This window comes from Saccoglossus kowalevskii, chromosome 9, assembly GCF_978046115.1.
Source record: "Saccoglossus kowalevskii chromosome 9, keSacKowa6.1, whole genome shotgun sequence".
Lineage (NCBI taxonomy): Eukaryota > Metazoa > Hemichordata > Enteropneusta > Harrimaniidae > Saccoglossus > Saccoglossus kowalevskii.
The window spans coordinates 3,907,450-3,935,380 of NC_140649.1; the positions used below are offsets into that span (position 1 = coordinate 3,907,450).

Genomic DNA, 27,931 nt, shown 5'->3' on the forward strand with positions numbered 1-27,931 from the left:
TTGAACTTTCTTCGCGGTTTAGTGGATTCTCGTAAATAATGTGCATTGTTTTATGAGCCTTTGCGTTTTTAGTATGCGTTGTTATCGTTGCTTGTGACTCAATTCCCGCGCATGCGCAGGTTACGTCCCTCCGCTTTAACAATGTTAAACCACGTAGAACTGTATAACTGTATAATAGTCTCTTATACAAACCCGCCCAATTTCCATTCTACAACGATGTTGTTTATTAACTACGGGGTTATTAACATCATTATCTCGTATTGTTCTGTACATCTACTAGTATACGGCCTACAACAAGAGAGGAAATACGAAGAATTGCATTCCCACTTTGAAAATATATAAAACAATTTTAGAAATTTTAAAATGATGCTGTTTTTGCCAAACAATTTATGATATATTAAAAGTAGATATTCTGCTCTAATTTTTAGGTCCCATCCCTTAGACAAACATGTCTACAATTTGACAAGCAATGCCCCCTAACTTAGTGAGTTTACATTGTTTACAAATCCAGCTTAATTTAGGAGGCGCGTTTAAATGCTGCCGCAGTAATTATTCATCTAAAATCTCAAAATGTTATGGAATATTAAATTAGTCAGTGGACGATCTTGCAAATTGGGAATGAACTACATCCGGGACATTACTAATGACGTCCACTAAAACACAGATGTATTATTATTAAATTAATTAAATTAGTATTAAATTAGTCAGTGGACGATCTTGCACATTGGGATTGAACTACATCCGAGACTTTACTTATGACGTCCACTAAAACACAGATGTATTACTATTATCACATCCACACAAATTATCCAGCTAGCTACGGCAAACGGAAAATAGTGTCTATTGGACGATAATAACATTTGTTCAACTTACATTAATATTTATAATTATTTACAAAGATACAAAAAATGGTTTTGTTGCACTGAGAGTATTGCATTAAGTGTGTTACAGTAGCTAACTGTACTATACATTATGTTACGCGCTAAAATGAGTAATAGTGTAAATATGTCGATAAAAATAAATCAAACTTAAGTGTGAGTGAGTGAAAAAATTGAAAAATGTACAGAACATGATGTACAGAAAATACTAGACTGAAACGTTTATTTTCAACCTTGGCCTTATTTCATGTATAACTCAGTTGTTGTTGGCCAAGGCCAAGATATTACGATAAATATGAATAATTAGTCCAAGTGACGTCATGTACAACGTACAAGTCCACACAGTACCTAATCTTGTTTCCTCATGAGTCACTTCGTAACACAAACCGATGCGATGTGCGCCCTCTGCGGACGAAATAGTTGGGTCAGTCAAAGGTCACCATATTAACAAATGGCGGATATGGGTAAATATTGTGTTCACCTGTGTCTACGGTGGTTTGTGTTTTTCTTTATCACAGAATTTGCTTCACCGGGTAAGATCTATTTATTCATATTTTTAGAAGGTACCGATTGTGTTTGTACTGTATCTGACTGTCCGTAGATTGGCGTCGTTGTTGTACAACTAATGGGTTGACACTTTATAAACTGGATAGCCTAGAACTGTGTGAATTTGAAAGTAGAGATGTCGTGATAATGTGAAACAGCGGTGGAAAACACAACAATTTTTACTCATATATATTTTGTTATGTTAATTTTTTTATTATTATTATTTGGTCTTTTATTTGATTTTGTTTCCCTATTTGTGTATTGTAATCAGTTTAGTTACTACCTTATACTAAAATATGTTTGGATATTTAGAGTACTAACACATTTTCACTTATAGTCCGGTTAGACTTAAAATACACCACGAATATTCACTTTTGAGATATAATTTTAGGTATGTGTTGATTCTTGGATATTTTATCTTTGTCATCCTGTACTTCGTTTAGTAATTCGAACTTCCCAGTTTGTGTAAAAAAGGTGAGTTTCGCGATTTCGACATCGAAAAAGCCTTTGCTTCATTATTTACTGAGGGACGGCCGCTTAAGTATGTGCTCTGTAACTTGCAGCACATGAACCCAAAAACATTAGGTAATCAAACAAAAATGACGTTGTACTAAAGTCCAAAAAGTACGTTCAAGGTCTGCATTTTTTCAAAGCATAAAAACGACACCCTCAAATCAACTGATTTCCATTCCCCTCAAGAGTCAAAATGGTATGTGCCTCCGCCACGACTCGAAAAAGTCCTTTTTGCTTGACGTGTTCATTTGCCTTCAATTGCGTTTCAGTGGCTGTCACAGTTGTATTCTGTGTCTTGCAGATAACATTTTGGTTCAAATTCACGTAGCTTTCGCCGAAAATTCAAGAAATCTTTCATTTCTTTGTCAACTAACATGCCAGAAATCAAATTAGCATAACAATGTGTTTGAAGGTTGTCGCCATTTTATTCGACAGCTTTCCACACACCAGTGCCACACTAAGACAACTAAAACATTTAAACCTTTGTTAGGAAATTCATGTGCATTAAGTTGCGTTTTTAAGTCGCGCACCATAAATTGCGTTTTAGAGTCCATCAAGTTTGTTCCAAAGACTGCAGTTGCACCAGAGATAACCAGGACAAGCTGATAAGCTGGTTGGCGATCCGCTCCGCTCAAAAAGCAAGCAACATATTTTCGGCTGTTGGACATGAACATCGGTTTATAACTAAAATCCCTATACGAAGTTTGCCAAAAAACATTCAGTCTTTAGAAGTTACTTTATTTTAATGTTAGGACGTATTCTGTTTTTAAATTTATTATTTCCAACCGTTTGCGATAATATTTTCTAGATTGAAGGCATTTACAGTTCATTCGGCGACGGTGATCTCTTACCAGTGCGCAAAATAGCCAAAATAGAAAGCATGATCATTTGAACACTGCTATTACAAGACTGGTAGGAGGTAATACATTTGGGGCGAAAGTATTCAAAAATCAGTTTTTTGGCTGTTGCCATGGCAGCAGTTGGCTAAGTTTTTTTTTTCAATTAGTGACGGTACGACCTGCCTGTCAAGTATGGACAAAATCAGCCAAGCCAAACAAAATCACAGAGTAGTTAAAAGCCATTGCTGGTGAAAAGTTACTCCAACTTTCAGGTCAATTTGCTCTGTAATACAGTTTTGCGATAGTATTTTCTAGATTGAGGCAGCATTTACAGTTCATTTAAAGTTCAAAGTTGCATTTGGATTACTTTGATACAGTGTAACAGTGTCGGCACTGGTGATCTCTTATGAGTGCGCAATGTAGCCAAAATAAAAAGCATGATCATTTGAACACTGCTATTACAAGACTGGTAGGAGGTAATAAATTTGGGGCAAAAGTATTCACGAATCAGTTTTTGGCTGTTGCTATGGCAACGGTGGACCAAATTTTATTTCCTAATAACTACCTGTGACCTACCTGCCAAGTTTGAGAAAAGTCAGCCAAGCCAAATAAATCACAGAAGAAATAATACTTGAAAACACTGGAAATCATACACACACACAAACCTACAAAAGTGATTATAAGGGCAATCCTAGCGGAGCTGATTGCCAACATTGATTCGTTTCAAAAGGTTCATTGTGAAATTCACGTTTAAAAACGTTTTTGACCTTTTTCACCCATACTCCCACTAGCGTGAATTACATCATTAATATTTGTTCCCAAGGAATCTATAATCAAGTAATACAAATGGTGTCACTGCGCAATATTTTTGTTGTAACATTACATTTACAAAACATTTAAGTATGTCTCATAAGAAAATTTCCCAATTTTCTGCCTAAACATGTTTTCAACGAAAGAATAGGTAGGTAGGTAAAAAATAAAACATATTTCACTGCCATAAGTTTATAAAACCTCCTGGGCGCGAAAACTCGCAAAGACAGGAAATAAAATGTTGCATTATTGTCACCATGTATATTTATCCTTGACTATTCTCTCACCAGAGAGAATTACATCACAAATGTTTGTTCCCCTGGAATCTGTAATAAAACTGAATTCACATCCTAAATTCATAATGGTATGCGTCATTTGAGGCCTCACTGATCACTGCGTGTCCCGGAAACTATTGGTTCACTATTGCCGGGGAAAAAGTCTCTCACCCCTTGGTTATTATCACCGTTTTCGTCGTCAGAGGGATTCACGTCCCAAATTTTTTGAGATATAATTTTTGGTATGTGTTGGTTCTTGGATAATTATTAAAATATGTACACATTATATCTAATCAACTATCCTTTGTAAAACATTTCCTGACATGATAGACTTAGGGTGTCACACTTAACATAGATTCTTGTCTAGGTAAAACATTTCCTGACATGATAGACTTAGGGTGTGACACTTAACATAGATTCTTGTCTAGGTAAAACATTTCCTGACATGATAGACTTAGGGTGTCACACTTAACATAGATTCTTGTCTAGGTAAAACATTTCCTGACATGATAGACTTGGGGTGTCACACTTAACATAGATTCTTGTCTAGGTAAAACATTTCCTGACATGATAGACTTAGGGTGTCACACTTAACATAGATTCTTGTCTAGGTAAAACATTTCCTGACATGATAGACTTAGGGTGTGACACTTAACATAGATTCTTGTCTAGGTAAGACATTTCCTGACATGATAGACTTGGGGTGTCACACTTAACATAGATTCTTGTCTAGGTAAAACATTTCCTGACATGATAGACTTAGGGTGTGACACTTAACATAGATTCTTGTCTAGGTAAAACATTTCCTGACATGATAGACTTGGGGTGTGACACTTAACATAGATTCTTGTCTAGGTAAGACATTTCCTGACATGATAGACTTAGGGTGTCACACTTAACATAGATTCTTGTCTAGGTAAGACATTTCCTGACATGATAGACTTAGGGTGTCACACTTAACATAGATTCTTGTCTAGGTAAAACATTTCCTGACATGATAGACTTAGGGTGTCACACTTACATAGATTCTTGTCTAGGTAAAACATTTCCTGACATGATAGACTTAGGGTGTCACACTTAACATAGATTCTTGTCTAGGTAAGACATTTCCTGACATGATAGACTTAGGGTGTCACACTTAACATAGATTCTTGTCTAGGTAAAACATTTCCTGACATGATAGACTTAGGGTGTGACACTTAACATAGATTCTTGTCTAGGTAAAACATTTCCTGACATGATAGACTTAGGGTGTCACACTTAACATAGATTCTTGTCTAGGTAAAACATTTCCTGACATGATAGACTTAGGGTGTCACACTTAACATAGATTCTTGTCTATTAAAACATTTCCTGACATGATAGACTTAGGGTGTCACACTTAACATAGATTCTTGTCTAGGTAAGACATTTCCTGACATGATAGACTTAGGGTGTCACACTTAACATAGATTCTTGTCTAGGTAAAACATTTCCTGACATGATAGACTTAGGGTGTGACACTTAACATAGATTCTTGTCTAGGTAAAACATTTCCTGACATGATAGACTTAGGGTGTGACACTTAACATAGATTCTTGTCTAGGTAAAACATTTCCTGACATGATAGACTTAGGGTGTGACACTTAACATAGATTCTTGTCTAGGTAAGACATTTCCTGACATGATAGACTTAGGGTGTCACACTTAACATAGATTCTTGTCTAGGTAAAACATTTCCTGACATGATAGACTTAGGATGTCACACTTAACATAGATTCTTGTCTAGGTAAGACATTTCCTGACATGATAGACTTAGGGTGTGACACTTAACATAGATTCTTGTCTAGGTAAAACATTTCCTGACATGATAGACTTAGGGTGTGACACTTAACATAGATTCTTGTCTAGGTAAGACATTTCCTGACATGATAGACTTAGGGTGTGACACTTAACATAGATTCTTGTCTAGGTAAGACATTTCCTGACATGATAGACTTGGGGTGTGACACTTAACATAGATTCTTGTCTAGGTGTTGTACATACGGACATTAAATGGGGGTGGGGGTTGAAAAATATCTCCACACATTTATTATTATTATTATTATTATTATTATTATTATTATTATTATTATTATTATTATACCATATTGCTCTCATAGTAGTACGTAATATTTTAATGTATACAATGTACAACAAATGCAATTTTATTTTGCACTCCTATTCGTGATGCATTTTAATAGTAACATTTTTGTGTCTGGGAATGGTGTCATTTTTTGGCATAAATGACAATCCCTGACTGCTAACTGGTGAGCTTTAACACAAATTAAGTTCTCATCTTAACTTTTCCAAAAAAAACTTGAAACATTGCCAACTGAGAAACTATAACACTATTGTCAGCTGTGTTGTCATTCCAACCACAGTTTGTTGTAACTATTATTAACATTACTTTGCATTGTATCAGTGCCTAACTTCACACTGTATGACATCACACATCTTTTTATTTCATTATTTGTGATATTTGAATAACTTGATGATTTGAATAAATATTAAAAATAAAGATTTGAAAATACGTTGTGATCAATTTCTGTGTAGGTCATTGGCTCCATTTGTTTCATTACCAAAAAATTAAATAATAATAAATTATGTTTTATTCCTTACCCCATTATTACTATAATTCATACTGTATGACTGACAAGCTTGGTAACCAACTTATAAATTCTTCTTTGATTGTATGAATTACCATCTTATATGTATATCTTACAAAACAAATACCAATAAGTATTATTTACATAGTTCCGTTTTTTTAAATATGAATTCTGAAAGAAAGAAAAAATTGCCTAATCATAAAAATAAAAACCTAAATAAGTAGGTATTTGAAAGTCTAAATGTCCGTGAATATGGAGTATAAAAAAATGGTTAAAAGCATGAAAATTAAATTAACTGATACATACACTCTATGTAGAATATGTTTTGCCATCATTTACTATGGTGGAGTAGCAATAAATTATAGACCAAAAATAGACCAAAAATACACCAAAAATAGACCAAAATATCCATTATATTAGGTTGTAACTGTTTCTAAACTAGCTTGGATGGATTATGTCATAGCTTATGTCATCTTATAAATTAATTACTATAATGTTGTCTACAGACAGATGTTTCAGATTTCAATATAAACACAATTGTCATAAAACATGTCATAGTAGTGCATTAATATCACTTCATTTAGAGTAGCTGAAATGAAAATGGCTTTTGAAAATATTTTCAAATTTACTTGTTTGTTTACATGTAATGAATGAAAAGCAGGAGGGGGAGGGGTATTAATAATAAAGGGGAGGCATCATCAGATGTTTCTGCTGAAAAAATACTGTTTTGCATAAATTGATGATGTGATCATTAAAAACATGTGTATTTGGTATGGTTCCCAACATATATGCGTATTTTTGAAATTTTATTTCAATGGTTTCAAGCACACATGGTCATGATGGTCACTGCAATTTTATTAAGGTAGGATCAAACTAATTTGATGATGCCTTATACATGTACATGTTTTTATTTCAGAATACAGGACAGGCAATGAGGAGGTAGCTTCCAATTCACAGTGGTATCAACCAGTTGAAGTATTTGAATACAAAGGATATAGGAATGTTCAGCTATTCCACTACAAAATGGCAAGTCACGTTACCGAGTCTATGTGGCATTTTACGGCCTTCCAGAAGGGGGATGATTCCTGTCAGCAAATGAACGTTCAGATGTAAGTCTAGCTTTCTGCTAAAGGTTTATATTGAACTATACCGGATTCTGTCATAAATTGACCCATCCAAAAAATCGGCCTGGGCGACTTCACGTCTGGTGGGCCCTTGTTTGAGGTTTAAAATTTCAAAAAAATGATCATCAAATATTTTTATGGACTTCAATTTTCATTGAAAAATCCACCTATGCTGATTTTCAACGCTGGCAGTTGGATCACCCAAGAAAAAGAAACTATTGCAGAAGCAAATCTAAAATTTGATACATTTTTTTTCTTCCTGAAAGTAGACCGCCTAAAATTTCATTACAATGTCACCCAGTGTCATCTTTCTCCAAAAAAATCTCATTAATGAACCTGGTACGCCAAATATAATTATTTTAGTCCCCGTTCAGACGCAGTACGAAAACGGGGACTTATGGTTTGACCGTGCGTCCGTGTGTGTGTGCGTGCATCCAGACCTGTATCTTAGAAATGCCTGGACCAATCACAATCAAACTTCACACATACATCATACATGATATTATACATATGCAAGTCAATTTGTTTCACGATCTGATTCAAGATGGCCGAATGGCAGCCATTTTTGTGCTAAAAGTCATCAAAATCAAAATTTTTCGGCTGTTTACAGTTGTTCAAAATTGGTATATACATTAGACATTATAGGACCTTGATGCACATCATTTTGTTTTACGATCTGATTCAAGATGGCCGAATGGCGGCCATTTTTGTGCTAAAAAATTCTAAAAATCAAGCATTTCTCGGCTGTTTACAGATGCATTTTGTTCAAACTTGGTATATACATTAGACATTATGGGACCTTGCTGCACATCATTTTGTTTTTCAGATAAGATTAAAAATGGCCAACTGGTGGCCATTTTGTTTTAATGAATGTGCTTCTAGTGCCATATCTCTGACTTGCTTTGACTGATTATGTTAAAATTTTAAATATTCATTATAGATCATATCATAGATATACAGATATATTGGTTTGACGATCCTATTAATTTAAAATGGCTGAATGGTGGCCCTTTTTGTGCTAAAAAATCATCAAAATCAAGCATTTCCCGGCTATTTACAGATGGATTTTGTTCAAACCTTGTATATACGTTGGATATTATATGACTTTGATGCACATCATTTTGTTTTACGATCTGATTCAAGATGGCCGAATGGCGGCCATTTTTGTGCTAAAAAATCCTAAAAATCAAGCATTTCTCGGCTATTTACTGATGGATTTTGTTCAAACTTGGTATATACATTAGACATTATGGGACCTTGATGCAAATAATTTTGTTTTTCAGATAAAATTCAAAATGGCCGACTGGTGGCCATTTTGTTTTAATGAATGTGATTCTCATGCCATATATCTGACTTTCACTGATTATGTTCAAATTTTAAATATTCATTATACATCATGTCATACACATGTAGATAGAGAGACATATTGGTTTGACGATCCTATTCAAAATGGCCAAATGGTGGCCATTTTTGTGCTAAAAAATCATCAAATATCAAGCATTTCTGACTTGGTACATACATTAGACATTACGGGTTCCTGATGCACGTCATTTTATTTTTCAGATTGGATTAAAAATGGCTGACTGGTGGCCATTTTGTTTTAATGATTGGGCTTCTAGAGCCATATCTCTTAAATGCTTTGACTGATTATATTCAAATTTTATATATTCGTTATACATCATGTTATATATATATATACATGTATTCAAAATGGCTGATTTTGCATGCTGTTCCAGAGCAATATCTCTCAATATGGACAAGTACTTGTTTGACGATCAGATACAAATGTCAATCATTTTAATGTTAATAAAATCATATTCCTGACATGGTTATATTCCAGCTATATTACTATAAACAAAACTATATATCTTAAATTTGATAACTAACAGGGACTGTGCCATGCATGGCTTGTTTTGTTAAATTTTATTAGAAGTATATTCTAATATAGTATATATCTAGTATCTAGTCATATCTAGTATAGAAGTTATATTTTAACGGAAGTATATTCTAAAAGAAGTTTCAAATAAATAAAAAACGAACACAACTGCATTGCTTAGCAGCAAATGATCGCGGTAGCACAATCTGGTCATGCTGCATGGCACAATTGTTGATTAATACTTAGTAGTGATTATAATAAAGTACAAAAAATAAATTGGTTGAATTGTTATGAAATGCAAATAGATTTCAACTTAGTTTCATCGTAAGCGAATGATTCCGGTCGCATATTAAATGCTTGATGCTGTAGAATATCCACCATATTTTGACCTGGGACGTTTTGTATTTTGATTGGAAAACGGCATGATCAAAAAATTAGTTGTTTTCAAAAGATAACCTGAGCATGTGAAGAATAATTTAACATTGTTTATTTTAGTGATAACAGCTCATTGTCGAAATGAAGCTTACCAATCCACGCTAGTCACAATAATTTGAATAAACATCATGAAATTTAAATTAGACTCTCTTTTAGGGATCAGGAAAGATTAAAATAATACCTTAAAAAACTGCTGAAAAATCGTGATTGGGCGATTTCTTGTTCCCATTTTATTTTTGTAATAACCCAAACTGCCGTTTAATGGCCAGGGCGAATTTACGACAGAATCCGGTAGTAGTACTGTGTTTGTTCTAGTGGTGGCATATGCACATTAACATATTAAATGGCATAGTTGTTTCACTGGTCAAAATAAGTCATATTTTACTGATTCAATACCATAACAATAATGGTGCCTGTTTCAAAGGTTTGCTACCTGTCAACCAAACACCTTGTCAACATACCGGTATATGGAAAATCAATTTGTTGTATTGTATTGTATTAAAAGCTATGTACTAGTATGTTATCAATTTTCAACCATTTTATTTGCAGAGCTTTACAGTGGGGCAGCTATCCAGTTATAAATCCAACAAACACATCATTCCCTGAAGACACTGTCTTGAAAAGAACTGCTTTACTGGAGTTTGAGACACCTAGTGACTATTCAGTAAAATTTCTTACTTATGGTAGTCCCTTGGAAGGTGATTGGTTTGCAGCAGCATATCTTCCCTCCCCAACAGAATCCGCCGAAATCCAACCTCATGTAAGACCAATATACCAAAAAATTGTAGAACAATTGTAGAACGTGTTCCAGTATGTATATATTTTATTCCTGTGTTTGTGAAGAACATGCAGAAGCTGATGTTGTACCAATGTCTGTCCATCTCACAAATCTTATATTCCACTGACTGTGTGAATGGCTTATTTGGTGTAATATAAGGTTATTATGAGAATACCGCGAAGTATCCATGAAGGCAGTGTGGTGATCGTATGTGCATCAATTTATGCAGTGCCTGAGTCCAAACTTTGCAGTATTCTCATGGTAACCTTATTATTGTACATCCCTTTGCCAATAATTAATGAGAGAAAACAGTAAAAAATGGCAACGTTTGTGTTCATCATACGTTATAGTGCTTTGAATGCGATGTAAATTTTTCAAATAAGGAAGAAACACATTCATACAGCATTTGACAAACAGATGAATTTTGTTTTGATGTCAGATGTATAATAACATAAACCTTAAAATTTATTTAGTTATTGATCTCTGTATATACTAATTACCTAAACCATATTCTACATTTTGGATCACATGACACTACATGTATGTGTTTGCTTAGTATATTCTTTGTCTGTAGGGACTTGGTGAAACATGTCATTATTTCCTTGGTTCATGGTTGGAGTACAAACGACAAGTAGACATACCAGTATTAACATCTTATACAGTTTTTGAAGATTACATGCATGACAGTAAAGATAGTTTTTATTACAAGTAAGTATATTAACACAATATCAACCACATCAATTTTACTTCTTACTTTATGGATTGTATTTGGAGGTGTCAAACTATTAAGAAGGGCCACAGAATATAGTTGGTAACTGAATGAAACCAATCATTTGAGGTGCGTTTTTTGTCAGTTTTTTCATATTTTTTTAATCCATCTAAAAGCCTAAATGCCTTTTGTGGTGTATAATCAAGACATGTATACTACCGTATTACCCCGGGCACGCGCCCAGGGGCCTGAACATACAAAATCGGGAAAAATTGGGGGTGGGCGCTTACCCGAGGACCACCCCAAAAAAGATTTTAAAAAGTTGTTTTTGTGATCGTATGATAAGGTCAAATAAAGGAATGCTTTCGTACACGTACTTAATTCTTGATTTATGCGAGGTTTCAATAAACGTGAGCACTCGGTCAATAACTGTGGGAACACTAAGACAAAGGGTCGAATTTCAAGAATAAAACTTGTTTTATGTCAGAGAATGAAGTTGTATTACTCACTGAAATTGGCTACAAAGTATGGTAGGTATTGTAATCACTGCACGGTTACTTTCTTAGTAACCGTGATCAGTGCAAGTCGAAACGACCGGGAAAAACTACCACTTGTAATCCAAGATGGCGATGACCTCATTAGCATAATTTTGTTCACGCACGTATTAATACATTGCATCGTAATTACTGAAGAATAGCAGAAAGGGTTATGAAACAAATAAACCTGTTATTACTGATGTGAAATGTTTACAAACTATTGTGAATACTGTAAAATGACTAATTTTCACTGGGTTTAAATTTCACTGATTTACCATTTCAGGCATATTCAGTGGGTTTTAAATTCACGGTTTTATCATTTAGATAATGCGTTCTATGCTAAATTTTACATATTCACTGGGTTTTAATTTAGCGCATTTTCCAGTCAGCGAAATAAGCTAAATTAAAACCCAGTGAATAATTACCCCCTTTACAGTACATAAACATATCCAAATGGCAATACATAAAAAACAGACTGAAAATAAACTCTGGTCGACCTCATTAACATGATTTATTCACACACCCACACACACGACAAAATTATGATGCAACAAGTTCCCATCGTCGGCATGCCTCATTATGGTTATCATAATGGACTTGAGGTCGGCAAAATGTTTTTCTTCAACGACAGAAAAATAATCCACATGACCGTAATGCCATAGCTGTGATGAAGGATGGAAAGAAAGTAGCAAGTTTACGACGTGATGTCTCAAAAGTGCTAGCTCCCGTTCACAGTCAGCTGGCATCGGTGTCGCTAGGTGTACATGATAAAGGGAAGTTCACAGTTTTTCGCCAATAAAAAAAAAACTAAGGCAAAAACTCACAGGTTTTTTAGCATTTTTGTAATAAAGAAATTATTCTCTATCAATAATCCGTCCAAAACAGGAACATTTCTACTAATTCTTGTGTTTTTTCGACGTTTTTTGAAAAAGCAGCAATTAGGCCGCGAAAGTAGAAACTTCCGGAGGGGGTGACACGGAAGAGCCAAACTTAACGCGTAAAAATAGAACGCGTATTTTGACCTCTACGTGGCCAAGCAATGGCTGGACACGGATACGTTTGCGGTCGTTGCCAAAAAGCCCTGCGTCCATCGTATGGCGATGCTCTTCTGTTATGGATTCACAGTCAGCGAAGTGCTACGTTTTGAAACCAAAGCTAAGTGCTTCAAAGCACTCAAGGTATGGATTATTGCAATATTGGATTCATCACGAATGAAGAGAAAGCAGAACGTGTGCGCCAACATGCTGCGTGGTTCATCTTACGTCGTTAAGTTCCAATGAGTTTTTACGTAAAAACACAAACAAAACGGCCCTTATCAGGGCCACCACACTCTCCAAAAAGAGAACTACCGTAACAAACACACTATTTAAATAAATTAAACGCGTTAGTTTTTGACAAATAAAACTTTATTGTTGACCCCGTTCTTGGCTAAAAATCACCCTGGGCGTTTAACCGAGGATGTCCCCAACATGTAACTTTTGTGAAAACAGGGGGGTGGGCGCTTGCCCAGGGAGGGGCGCGTGCCCGGGGTAATACGGTAGAAGTAAAATTATGCAAATGTATGCAGAATCATAGCTGGAAAATTAATTTTTTGTATTTGGATGTCAGTAACAAAATGTTACTCATTTAGTACAACAAAGGGTTGGCTGTAGAGTGTGTTGTATTTGACTAACTTAAGTAATTGTTTTTATATTTGTATTGCATAGATTTTATGTGGCGACTAACTTCAGGACATTGCAGTTCATTTTGAATGGTTGTGAATTAAATTCATCGCTTACATTAGATACCAGATGTCCCCTGGAAATTGCTGTTCGTCCAAATGCACTTCCTCATCAATACGTTGATTGGACTGATTGTAATGATACATGTGACATACAGGTCATACAACCACTCAGATCTTCTTGGTATTATTTAGAAGTGAAACGAACGATTGAAAATGTATCCATTTCTTTTGTACTCAGTGTAGAAGTTGAAGGTTTGTTTAACACTACAATACAATAACTATTGCTTGTTCAATATTTTTGTTATGACATTTTCCAAGAATCAAATAATTGATTTGTGCTCTGTGTGGAAGTACATAACACTACAATATGAATTAGATCCGGTACCTCATCAATATGGAAGCAATCTGGAACCATATTGATATGGAAAAGATCTGAAATCAAAATGATATGGTGGTGATCTGGTACAACACTGAAATGCAAAGCATCTGGTACCACACAAATATAAGATTGATCTGGAACTTGAAAGGAAAGTTTTTTGTACCACACTGGTATGAGTGGAACCTGGTACCACTCTGGTATGTGAAGAATCTGTTACCACACTGGTATGAGTGGAACCTGGTAACACTCTGGTATGAGAGGAATCTGGTACCACACTGGTATGAGTGGAACCTGGTAACACTCTGGTATGAGTGGAACCTGGTAACACCCTGGTATGTGAGGAACTTGGTACCACACTGGTATGAGTGGAACCTGGTAACACTCTGGTATGTGAGGAATCTGGTACCACACCGGTATGCGTGGTACCTGGTAACACTCTTGTATGTGAGGAATCTGGTACCACACTGGTATGAGTGGAACCTGGTACCACACTGGTATGAGTGGAACCTGGTAACACCCTGGTATGAGAGGAATCTGGTACCACACTGGTATGAGTGGAACCTGGTAACACTCTGGTATGTGAGGAATCTGGTACCACACTGGTATGAATGTTACCTGGTAACACTCTTGTATGTGAGAAATCTGGTACTTCACTGGGATGAGTGGAACCTGGTAACACCCTGGTATGGGATGAATCTGGTACCTCACTGGTATGAGTGGAACCTGGCAACACCCTTGTATGGGAGGAATATTGTACCACACTGGTATAAGTGGAACCAGGTAACACCCTGGTATGAGTGGAATCTGGTAACATCCTGGTGTGAGAGGAATCTGGTTCCATGTATATATAGAATGGATCTGGTATCACACTCTTCCCTATTTTTCCCCTGATGACCATGACTGCTAATTTGTTAACTGAAGTGGTATTCTGTTCTTTCTACCAGGGTACTACAATCAAATATGCTATCATACTATAATAACATGTTTCTTTTTGTAGACTGTAAAGCATCAGATGGTTACCATCTATACCAAGTTCCAACTTCGGACAGTCATCACCATCCCATGAATATTGAAGTACTCACCCCACACATAGAGTCAACTTTTCCCTATGTAAAGAATGTTGACAGCAATGAGGTGGAAAGCAGGACATCATCACTGTATCAAATGAACCCTAAGGAATCACAGTTTACAAACCTAAATACATTTGATGATGTTTTTGACAACAATACTTGCTTACCTGGTGCACCAATGGAACGTTTGAAATATGTACAGGACTTCTCAATAAAGTACACTCATAGAGATTCAACTCACAATAGTACCTATAATGTGGTGTTTGTTGAGCCGATGAAGCCAAGTATTGTATCATTTGACATCAGACCCATCATTGAACTTGGTGGTAGTATCACTGTTATTGTAAAACTACTAGAAGAAGTGAGTAACACTCATTAGTCTCTGCTGTTTGGTCTCAGTTTGTTAATAATTTGTTTGTGAGGGAAAGTCTATTCCAGACCGTCTTTAATCACAACTCACATAGACTGTCTACAATCATTTCAACCAGTCTAGACTGTCTACAATCATTTCAACCAGTCTAGACTTTCTACAATCATTTCAACCAGTCTAGACTGTCTACAATCATTGTAACCAGTCTAGATTGTCTACAATCATTCCAATCAGTCTAGACTGTCTGCAATCATTTCAACCAGTCTAGACTGTCTACAATCATTTCAACCAGTCTAGACTTTCTACAATCATTTCAACCAGTCTAGACTGTCTACAATCATTGTAACCAGTCTAGATTGTCTACAATCATTCCAATCAGTCTAGACTGTCTGCAATCATTTCAACCAGTCTAGACTGTCTACAATCATTTTAACCAGTCTAGACTGTCTACAATCATTTCAGCCAGTCTAGACTGTCTACAATCATTTCAGCCAGTCTAGACTGTCTACAATCATTTCAGCCAGTCTAGACTGTCTACAATCATTTGAACCAGTCTAGACTGTCCGCAATCATTTCAACCAGTCTAGACTGTCCGCAATCATTTCAACCAGTCTAGACTGTCTGCAATCATTTCAACCAGTCTAGATTGCCTGTAATCATTTCAACCAGTCTAGACTGTCTACAATAATTTCAGCCAGTCTAGACTGTCTACAATCATGTCAACCAGTCTAGACTGTCTACAATCATTTCAACCAGTCTAGACTTTCTACAATCATTTCAACCAGTCTAGACTGTCTACAATCATTGTAACCAGTCTAGATTGTCTACAATCATTCCAATCAGTCTAGACTGTCTGCAATCATTTCAACCAGTCTAGACTGTCTACAATCATTTCAACCAGTCTAGACTGTCTACAATAATTTAAGCCAGTCTAGACTGTCTACAATCATTTCAACCAGTCTAGATTGTCTACAATCATTTCAACCAGTCTATGGTGTCTACAATCACTTCAACCAGTCTAGACTGCCTACAATCACTTCAACCAGTCTAGACTGTCTACAATCATCAAAGCCAGTCTAGACTGTCTACAATCATTTCAACCAGTCTAGACTGTCTACAATCATTTCAGCCAGTCTAGACTGTCTACACTCATTCCAACCAGTCTAGATTATCTACAATCATTTCAATCAGTCTACACTGTCTACAATCATTTCAATCAGTCTACACTGTCTACAATCATTTCAGCCAGTCTAGACTGTCTACAATCATTCCAACAAAGGGCCTAGAGTGACTGCAATTATTTCCACAAGTCTAGGGTGACTGCAATTATTTCCACAAGTCTAGGGTGACTGCATTTATTTCCACAAGTCTAGGGTGACTGCATTTATTTCTACAAATCTAGCGTGACTGCAATTATTTCCACAAGTCTAGGGTGACTGCAATTATTTCCACAAGTCCAGCAATTATTCCTACCAGGCAAGTCTATTTTTAATAAGACTGAACACTTGCATACATAACAACTTGCTGTCATCCTTCTTTTTCTTTCTTTGATTTGCATTTTTGGCTTTTGAAGATTATAGAGGAACCTGATGTGAGTATCGCTTGGCTTTATATTTACTTTTTATTATTTACTCACTATTCATCAGATTTAAGATGCATATTACCCACTCATCTGATCATTTCTGGTTAACTGAACAAACCAAATTACAGACTTAGGAATGAGGCACAGCCCATCATTGATTGAGAAGAATGCTTCAGTTGTCTTCCGGGAACCATTGTTCTTTGTGACAGGAACAACTGTTTTTTTTACATGCACTGAGGATAGAAATGCACAGGGCCGACAGCTTTTTCAGCCCTTCCGAAGGGACAATGGCAAGTGGTCAGAATGTCCTCTCTTTTTTTGCACTGCTGAGTGTGCAGTCAACCCATAAACTCCCTGATTGATGGACAACACGCTAAACATTTTGCTACACATCAGGTCTTATACTACACCTTCATGCACATACTACATAGATATCACATTTAATATACACATCATATCCTTGGTCTGCTTAATAAAAGTTTCTGCTTAAATTAGCTGCTTGGACAATACGTGGACGGATGTAAAAACAGTTAAATATGAACTGTACTCTAATCCCTTTATTTACAGGACATGTACCTATGATGTCACAAACTGACCCTCTGTATAATCTTCATTTAAACTTAAATCATTTTTACAATCATCTCCATAAACTTTTTTCAGTCCTAAGACAGGCTACAAGACTTGACTGTATTAGTAATTTGGTGTTTGGCTACGACAGGTTTTACTGTATTAGTAATTTGGTGTTTGGCTACGACAGGTTTTACTGTATTAGTAATTTGGTGTTTGGCTACGACAGGTTTTACTGTATGAGTAATTTGGTGTTTGGCTACGACAGGTTTTACTGTATTAGTAATTTGGTGTTTGGCTACGACAGGTTTTACTGTATGAGTAATTTGGTGTTTGGCTTTGACAGGTTTTACTGTATTAGTAATTTGGTGCTTGGCTTAGACAGGTTTTACTGTATTAGTAATTTAGTGTTTGGCTTTGACAGGTTTTACTGTATTAGTAATTTGGTGTTTGGCTACGACAGGTTTTACTGTATTAGTAATTTGGTGTTTGGCTTAGACAGGTTTTACTGTATTAGTAATTTAGTGTTTGGCTTAGACAGGTTTTACTGTATTAGTAATTTGGTGTTTGGCTTTGACAGGTTTTACTGTATTAGTAATTTGGTGTTTGGCTTTGACAGGTTTTACTGTATTAGTAATTTAGTGTTTGGCTTTGACGGGTTTTACTGTATTAGTAATTTAGTGTTTGGCTTAGACAGGTTTTACTGTATTAGTGTTTTGGTGTTTGGCTTTGACAGGTTTTACTGTATTAGTAATTTAGTGTTTGGCTTAGACAGGTTTTACTGTATTAGTAATTTAGTGTTTGGCTTTGACAGGTTTTACTGTATTAGTAATTTGGTGTTTGGCTTTGACAGGTTTTACTGTATTAGTAATTTGGTGTTTGGCTTAGACAGGTTTTACTGTATTAGTAATTTGGTGTTTGGCTTAGACAGGTTTTACTGTATTAGTAATTTGGTGTTTGGCTTTGACAGGTTTTACTATATTAGTAATTTGGTGTTTGGCTTTGACAGGTTTTACTGTATTAGTAATTTGGTGTTTGGCTACGACAGGTTTTACTGTATTAGTAATTTGGTGTTTGGCTTTGACAGGTTTTACTGTATTAGTAATTTAGTGTTTGGCTTAGACAGGTTTTACTGTATTAGTAATTTAGTGTTTGGCTTTGACAGGTTTTACTGTATTAGTAATTTAGTGTTTGGCTTAGACAGGTTTTACTGTATTAGTAATTTAGTGTTTGGCTTTGACAGGTTTTACTGTATTAGTAATTTGGTGTTTGGCTTTGACAGGTTTTACTGTATTAGTAATTTGGTGTTTGGCTTAGACAGGTTTTACTGTATTAGTAATTTGGTGTTTGGCTTAGACAGGTTTTACTGTATTAGTAATTTGGTGTTTGGCTTTGACAGGTTTTACTATATTAGTAATTTGGTGTTTGGCTTTGACAGGTTTTACTGTATTAGTAATTTGGTGTTTGGCTTTGACAGGTTTTACTGTATTAGTAATTTGGTGTTTGGCTACGACAGGTTTTACTGTATTAGTAATTTAGTGTTTGGCTTTGACAGGTTTTACTGTATTAGTAATTTGGTGTTTGGCTACGACAGGTTTTACTGTATTAGTAATTTAGTGTTTGGCTTAGACAGGTTTTACTGTATTAGTAATTTGGTGTTTGGCTTTGACAGGTTTTACTGTATTAGTAATATGGTGTTTGGCTTTGACAGGTTTTACTGTATTAGTAATTTAGTGTTTGGCTTTGACAGGTTTTACTGTATTAGTAATTTAGTGTTTGGCTTAGACAGGTTTTACTGTATTAGTAATTTAGTGTTTGGCTTTGACAGGTTTTACTGTATTAGTAATTTGGTGTTTGGCTTTGACAGGTTTTACTGTATTAGTAATTTGGTGTTTGGCTACGACAGGTTTTACTGTATTAGTAATTTGGTGTTTGGCTTTGACAGGTTTTACTGTATTAGTAATTTGGTGTTTGGCTTTGACAGGTTTTACTGTATTAGTAATATGGTGTTTGGCTTTGACAGGTTTTACTGTATTAGTAATTTAGTGTTTGGCTTAGACAGGTTTTACTGTATTAGTAATTTGGTGTTTGGCTTTGACAGGTTTTACTGTATTAGTAATTTGGTGTATTGCTTTGACAGGTTTTACTGTATTAGTAATTTAGTGTTTGGCTTTGACAGGTTTTACTGTATTAGTAATTTGGTATTTGGCTTAGACAGGTTTTACTGTATTAGTAATTTAGTGTTTGGCTTTGACAGGTTTTTCTGTATTAGTAATTTGGTGTTTGGTTATGACAGGTTTTACTGTATTAGTAATTTAGTGTTTGGCTTAGACAGGTTTTACTGTATTAGTAATTTGGTGTTTGGCTTTGACAGGTTTTACTGTATTAGTAATTTAGTGTTTGGCTTTGACAGGTTTTACTGTATTAGTAATTTAGTGTTTGGCTTAGACAGGTTTTACTGTATTAGTAATTTAGTGTTTGGCTTTGACAGGTTTTACTGTATTAGTAATTTGGTGTTTGGCTTTGACAGGTTTTACTGTATTAGTAATTTGGTGTTTGGCTACGACAGGTTTTACTGTATTAGTAATTTGGTGTTTGGCTTTGACAGGTTTTACTGTATTAGTAATTTGGTGTTTGGCTTTGACAGGTTTTACTGTATTAGTAATATGGTGTTTGGCTTTGACAGGTTTTACTGTATTAGTAATTTAGTGTTTGGCTTAGACAGGTTTTACTGTATTAGTAATTTGGTGTTTGGCTTTGACAGGTTTTACTGTATTAGTAATTTGGTGTATTGCTTTGACAGGTTTTACTGTATTAGTAATTTAGTGTTTGGCTTTGACAGGTTTTACTGTATTAGTAATTTGGTATTTGGCTTAGACAGGTTTTACTGTATTAGTAATTTAGTGTTTGGCTTTGACAGGTTTTTCTGTATTAGTAATTTGGTGTTTGGTTATGACAGGTTTTACTGTATTAGTAATTTAGTGTTTGGCTTAGACAGGTTTTATTGTATTAGTAATTTGGTGTTTGGCTTTGACAGGTTTTACTGTATTAGTAATTTGGTGTTTGGCTTTGACAGGTTTTACTGTATTAGTAATTTGGTATTTGGCTTAGACAGGTTTTACTGTATTAGTAATTTAGTGTTTGGCTTTGACAGGTTTTACTGTATTAGTAATTTGGTGTTTGGCTACGACAGGTTTTACTGTATTAGTAATTTGGTGTTTGGCTTTGACAGGTTTTACTGTATTAGTAATTTGGTGTTTGGCTACGACAGGTTTTACTGTATTAGTAATTTGGTGTTTGGCTACGACAGGTTTTACTGTATTATTAATTTGGTGTTTGGCTTTGACAGGTTTTACTGTATTAGTAATTTAGTGTTTGGCTTTGACAGGTTTTACTGTATTAGTAATTTAGTGTTTGGCTTTGACAGGTTTTACTGTATTAGTAATTTGGTGTTTGGCTACGACAGGTTTTACTGTATTAGTAATTTAGTGTTTGGCTTAGACAGGTTTTACTGTATTAGTAATTTGGTGTTTGGCTACGACAGGTTTTACTGTATTAGTAATTTAGTGTTTGGCTTAGACAGGTTTTACTGTATTAGTAATTTAGTGTTTGGCTTTGACAGGTTTTACTGTATTAGTAATTTGGTGTATTGCTTTGATAGGTTTTACTGTATTAGTAATTTGGTATTTGGCTTAGACAGGTTTTACTGTATTAGTAATTTAGTGTTTGGCTTTGACAGGTTTTACTGTATTAGTAATTTGGTGTTTGGCTACGACTGGTTTTACTGTATTAGTAATTTGGTGTTTGGCTTTGACAGGTTTTACTGTATTAGTAATTTGGTGTTTGGCTACGACAGGTTTTACTGTATTAGTAATTTGGTGTTTGGCTTTGACAGGTTTTACTGTATTAGTAATTTGGTGCTTGGCTTAGACAGGTTTTACTGTATTAGTAATTTCGTGTTTGGTTATGACAGGTTTTACTGTATTAGTAATTTGGTGTTTGGCTTAGACAGGTTTTACTGTATTAGTAATTTAGTGTTTGGCTTAGACAGGTTTTACTGTATTAGTAATTTGGTGTTTGGCTTAGACAGGTTTTACTGTATTAGTAATTTGGTGTTTGGCTTAGACAGGTTTTACTGTATTAGTTATTAGTCCCCGTTCGGACGTAGTCCGAAAGCGAGGACTTATGTTTTGCCCTGTTTGTGTCCGTGCGTGCGTGCGTCCATGATCACCTGTATCTCGAACATGCATGAACCGATTAAGTTCAAACTTCACTCATACATCACACATTATATGAGACATATGCACATGCATTTTTTTCATGATCCGATTAACGATAGCCGAATAGCGGCCATTTTAAGGCCGAAAATGCATCAAAATCGCATTTTCACCATTCCGGACCTGGATCTCAGTTATGCATGGACGGATTTCGTTCAAATTTGGTACATACATTAAACATAATAGGACCTTGATGCACGTCATTTTTTTTTTCGGATCAAGTTCGAAATGGCCGACTGGTGGCCATTTTGTTTTAAAGAATTCAGTTCTGGATCCGTATCCGAGACATGTCTGGATTGATCAAGTTCAAACTTCACACACACAAGGTACATCATGTCGCAAATATGTATTATGTGCATTTGTTTCATGATCCCATTAACGATAGCCAAATGGCAGCCGCTTTAAGGCCGAAAATGCATTGAAATCGCACATTTTCACCATTCCGGACCCAGATCTCAGTTATGCATGGACGGATTTCATTCAAATTTTGGTACATACATTAAACATAATAGGACCTTGATGCACGTCATTTTTTTTTTCCGGATCAAGTTCGAAATGGCCGACTGGCGGCGATTTTGTTTTAAAGAATTCAGTTCTGGATCCGTATCCGAGACATGTCTGGATTGATCAAGTTCAAACTTCACACACACAAGGTACATCATGTCACAAATATGTATGTGCACTTGTTTCATGATCCCATTAACGATAGCCAAATGGCGGCCACTTTAAGGCCGAAAATGCATTGAAATGGCACATTTTCACCATTCCGGACCCAGATCTCAGTTATGCATGGACGGATTTCATTCAAATTTGGTACATACATTAAACATAATAGGACCTTGATGCACGTCATTTTTTTTTTCGGATCAAGTTCGAAATGGCCGACTGGTGGCCATTTTGTTTTAAAGAATTTAGTTCTGGATTCGTATTCGAGACATGTCTGGATTGATCAAGTTCAAACTTCACACACACATGGTACATCATGTCATAAATATGTATGTGCATTTGTTTCATGATCCCATTAACGATAGCCAAATGGCGGCCGCTTTAAGGCCGAAAATGCATTGAAATCGCACATTTTCACCATTCCGAACCCGGATCTCAGTTATGCATGGACGGATTTCGTTCAAATTTGGTACTTACATTAAACATAATAGGACCTTGATGCACGTCATTTTTTTTTTCCCGGATCAAGTTCGAAATGGCCGACTGGCGGCCATTTTCTTAAAGAATTCAGTTCTGGATCCGTATCCAAGACATGTCTGGATTGATCAAGTTCAAACTTCACACACACATGGTACATCATGTCACAAATAGATATGTGCATTTGTTTTATGATCCGCTTAACAATAGCTGAATGATGGCCATTTTAAGAAAATGCATTAAAATCACGTATTTTCACAATTCCGGAACCAGATCTCAGTCATGCATGGATGGATTTTGTTCAGATTTAGTACAATGTGTTGTACATATGCAGGTGCATTTCGGTCATGATCTGCTTTGAATGTACATGTCACTCAAATATGAACGGAACGGGGACGTGTCATTGACAATGACTTGTTTGATGTTTGGCTTAGACAGGTTTTACTGTATTAGTAATTTGGTGTTTGGCTTTTACAGGTTTTACTGTATTAGTAATTTGGTGTTTGGCTTTGACAGGTTTTACTGTATTAGTAATTTAGTGTTTGGCTTTGACAGGTTTTTCTGTATTAGTAATTTAGTGTTTGGCTTAGACAGGTTTTACTGTATTAGTAATTTGGTGCTTGACTTAGACAGGTTTTACTGTATTAGTAATTTAGTGTTTGGCTTTGACAGGTTTTTCTGTATTAGTAATTTAGTGTTTGGCTTAGACAGGTTTTACTGTATTAGTAATTTGGTGCTTGGCTTAGACAGGTTTTACTGTATTAGTAATTTGGTGCTTGGCTTTTACAGGTTTTACTGTATTAGTAATTTGGTGCTTGGCTTTTACAGGTTTTACTGTGTATTTTTCTCTCTTCTACTCACAGTACCAACCAAAAGAGAAATTTGCTGTGACTTTGTGTTTGCGTAATGGAGCTCCATCTGTATATCAGGATGGCAGTTTACAGTGTGAAGAGGATACTACATTCGTATTTGATACCACCAGAAACGAGCAGGGCAAGTTTCATATACCTTATCCTGAACCAGGAATCTGGTATATTACAATGGTTACAAAGTGTTATCAGAAGTAAGCTCATATTTCAAATCAATGAAATCTTTACATACAGTCAACACTATTTTCTTTTCATTGTTTCTATGACTACATCAAAATATGTAATCCTTATGTAAGCTCAAACCTGTCAAAATATGATGTAACCAATATATTATCTATTTGTTCTCAAAATACACATGGAATTATAGACTATTGGGGAAAGAAATTGATGTATGAGAGAAAATGCCTAGCTCAAAACATGTGTGAAATCAACCGTAGCTCCTGTAAACATGTCTGGTTTTTGAGTAACAATAACTCGTATAAACATGTCTGGTTTGTGATTGACAATAACTCATATAAACATGTCTGGTTTTTGAGTGACAATAACTCATATAAACATGTCTGGTTTGTGAGTGACAATAACTCATATAAACATGTCTGGTTTGTGAGTAGCAATAACTCATATAAACATGTCTGCTTTGTTATAGACAATAACTCATATAAATATGTCTGGTTTGTGAGTGACAATAACTCATAAACATGTCTGGTTTGTTAGTGACAATAACTCATGTAAACATGTCTGGTTTGTGAGTTACAATAACTCATATAAACGTGTCTGGTTTGTTAGTGACAATAACTCATATAAACATGTCTGGTTTGTGAGTGACAATAACTCATATAAACATGTCTGGTTAGTGAGTGACAATAACTCATATAAACATGTCTGGTTTGTGTGTGGCAGTAACTCATATAAACATGTCTGGTTTGTGAGTAGCAATAACTCATATAAACATGTCTGGTTTGTGAGTAGCAATAACTCATGTAAACATGTCTGGTTTGTGAGTAACAATAACTCATATAAACATGTCTGGTTTGTGAGTAGCAATAACTCATAAACATGTCTGGTTTGTTAGTGACAATAACTCATAAACATGTCTGGTTTGTGAGTGACTAACTCATATAAACATGTCTGGTTTGTGAGTGACAATAACTCATATAAACATGTCTGGTTTGCGAGTGACAATAACTCATATAAACATGTCTGGTTTGTGAATAGCAATAACTCATATAAACATGTCTGGTTTGTGAATAACAATAACTCATATAAACATGTCTGGTTTGTGAGTGGCAATAACTCATATAAACATGTCTGGTTTGTGAGTGGCAATAACTCATATAAACATGTCTGGTTTGCGAGTGACAATAACTCATATAAACATGTCTGGTTTGTGAGTGGCAATAACTCATATAAACATGTCTGGTTTGTGAGTGGCAATAACTCATATAAACATGTCTGGTTTGTGAGTGGCAATAACTCATATAAACATGTCTGGTTTGTGAGTGGCAATAACTCATATAAACATGTCTGGTTAGTGAGTGACAATAACTCATATAAACATGTCTGGTTTGTGAGTAGCAATAACTCATATAAACATGTCTGGTTTGTGAGTGGCAATAACTCATATAAACATGTCTGGTTTGTGAGTGGCAATAACTCATATAAACATGTCTGGTTTGTGAGTGGCAATAACTCATATAAACATGTCTGGTTAGTGAGTGACAATAACTCATATAAACATGTCTGGTTTGTGAGTGACAATAACTCATATAAACATGTCTGGTTTGTGAGTGACAATAACTCATATAAACATGTCTGGTTTGTGAGTAGCAATAACTCATATAAACATGTCTGGTTTGTGAGTAGCAATAACTCATATAAACATGTCTGGTTTGTGAGTAGCAATAACTCATATAAACATGTCTGGTTTGTGAGTGGCAATAACTCATATAAACATGTCTGGTTTGTGAGTAGCAATAACTCATATAAACATGTCTGGTTTGTGAGTGGCAATAACTCATATAAACATGTCTGGTTTGTGAGTAGCAATAACTCATATAAACATGTCTGGTTTGTGAGTGGCAATAACTTGTATAAACATGTCTGGTTTGTGAGTGGCAATAACTTGTATAAACTCTAGTTTAACTATAACTACCTGTGTTTTATTTGACTTCTAGCACCACTAATCAGGATTTGTATGAATGTTCTGATGACAAGCAAGTGAGTCTTCAAGTTAACATGCATCCGTGTATATTGAACTGCAATGGGAAAGGTGACTGTAAAGAGTACTTTAGTGGGCAGTTATTATTTGCTACTTGTGTTTGCAAATACAGTAAGTATGAATACATAATACATTGCGAGGTGAAAACAAACATAAAACGTTGTATATTTATTCTGTGATATAAATAAAACAAGATTTTACAAACCTTCTAAATATATACTTTCATTGATGCTGGTTGACAATTCTCCATAGATACCTATCTGCATATCCACATGTGATGCCCATAAATATTATAACTCTACAGCAGTGTATGATGTGGTGCTACACTTGCTACTTTAGAAATGGTAACTTTCTGAAATTCTTTCACTTAGAACGTTTAACTACTACCTGTATATTTATGGCTGAAGGTACTTTGTAGCATATGTTTTACCTTTTCATAGTACTTTTACAGTTTTTAGACTAAATTTAGGAATTCCTATTGAATAGTAGTGGGGAGCTGATGTACTTACTGGGTCTGTATGTGTGGGCATTTGTTTCATTTGTGATGGTTGAAACTTATTTGGGTACATTAGTGATAAAATGTCAACTTTATAGTTACATGTGCTACTTTTATTATCTCCGTAACTCAATGTGGCTAATTCAGCTATATTTTATTGTCTCAATAGCTAATTCAGCTACTTTGCATTGAATCTACTACAAGATGTAGCTAATTCAGCTACTCTGTATTGTATCTATTACAAGATGTAGCTAATTCAGCTACTCTGTATTGTATCTATTACAAGATGTGGCTAATTCAGTTACTCTGTATTGTATCTATTACGAGATGTAGCTAATTCAGCTACTCTGTATTGTATCTACTACAAGATGTAGCTAATTCAGCTACTCTGTTTTGTATCTACTACAAGATGTGGCTAATTCAGTTACTCTGTATTGTATCTTCTACAAGATGTAGCTAATTCAGCTACTCTTTATTGTTTCAAATTCTTTATTGTTTCTACTACAATATATGGCTAATTCAGTAACTCTGTATTGTTTCTACTACAAGATGTGGCTAATTCAGCTACTCTTTATTGTTTCAAATTCTGGATGTAACTAATTCAGCTACTCTGTATTGTATCTCCTACAAGATGTAGCTAATTTGGCTACTCTGTATTGTATCTCCTACAAGATGTAGCTAATTCAGCTACTCTGTATTGTATCTACTACAAGATGTAGCTAATTCAGCTACTCTGTTTTGTATCTATTACAAGATGTAGCTAATTCAGTTACTCTGTATTGTATCTATTACAAGATGTGCCTAATTCAGCTACTCTGTATTGTATCTACTACAAGATATAGCTAATTCAGCTACTCTGTATTGTATCTACTACAAGATATAGCTAATTCAGCTACTCTGTATTGTATCTACTACAAGATATAGCTAATTCAGCTACTCTGTATTGTATCTATTACAAGATGTGGCTAATTCAGCTACTCTTTATTGTTTCTACTACAAGATGTAGCTAATTCAGCTACTCTGTATTGTATCTACTACAAGATATGGCTAATTCAGCTACTCTGTATTGTATCTATTACAAGATGTGGCTATTTCAGTTACCCTTTATTGTTTCAAATTCTGGATGTAGCTAATTCAGCTACTCTGTATTGTATCTACTACAAGATGTAGCTAATTCGGCTATTCTGTATTGTTTCTACTACAAGATGTGGCTAATTCGGCTATTCTGTATTGTTTCTACTACAAGATGTGGCTAATTCAGCTACTCTTTATTGTTTCAAATTCTGGATGT

The 27,931-nt window shown here is 35.2% G+C and overlaps 1 protein-coding gene across 1 annotated transcript in view; it reads left to right on the forward strand.

Annotated features, from left to right (window-relative positions):
* Nucleotides 1-1,329: 1,329 nt before the first annotated feature.
* Nucleotides 1,330-27,931, forward strand: part of LOC102802987 (post-GPI attachment to proteins factor 6-like) — a 59,515-nt gene continuing 32,913 nt past the window's right edge. Inside the window, exons 1-8 of the mRNA XM_085503065.1 lie at nucleotides 1,330-1,411; nucleotides 7,405-7,597; nucleotides 10,473-10,683; nucleotides 11,276-11,409; nucleotides 13,653-13,921; nucleotides 15,046-15,479; nucleotides 23,921-24,120; nucleotides 26,101-26,255. Of these exons, the coding sequence (XP_085359191.1) occupies nucleotides 1,330-1,411; nucleotides 7,405-7,597; nucleotides 10,473-10,683; nucleotides 11,276-11,409; nucleotides 13,653-13,921; nucleotides 15,046-15,479; nucleotides 23,921-24,120; nucleotides 26,101-26,255 (1,678 nt within the window). The remainder of the gene's footprint in view (nucleotides 1,412-7,404; nucleotides 7,598-10,472; nucleotides 10,684-11,275; nucleotides 11,410-13,652; nucleotides 13,922-15,045; nucleotides 15,480-23,920; nucleotides 24,121-26,100; nucleotides 26,256-27,931) is intronic.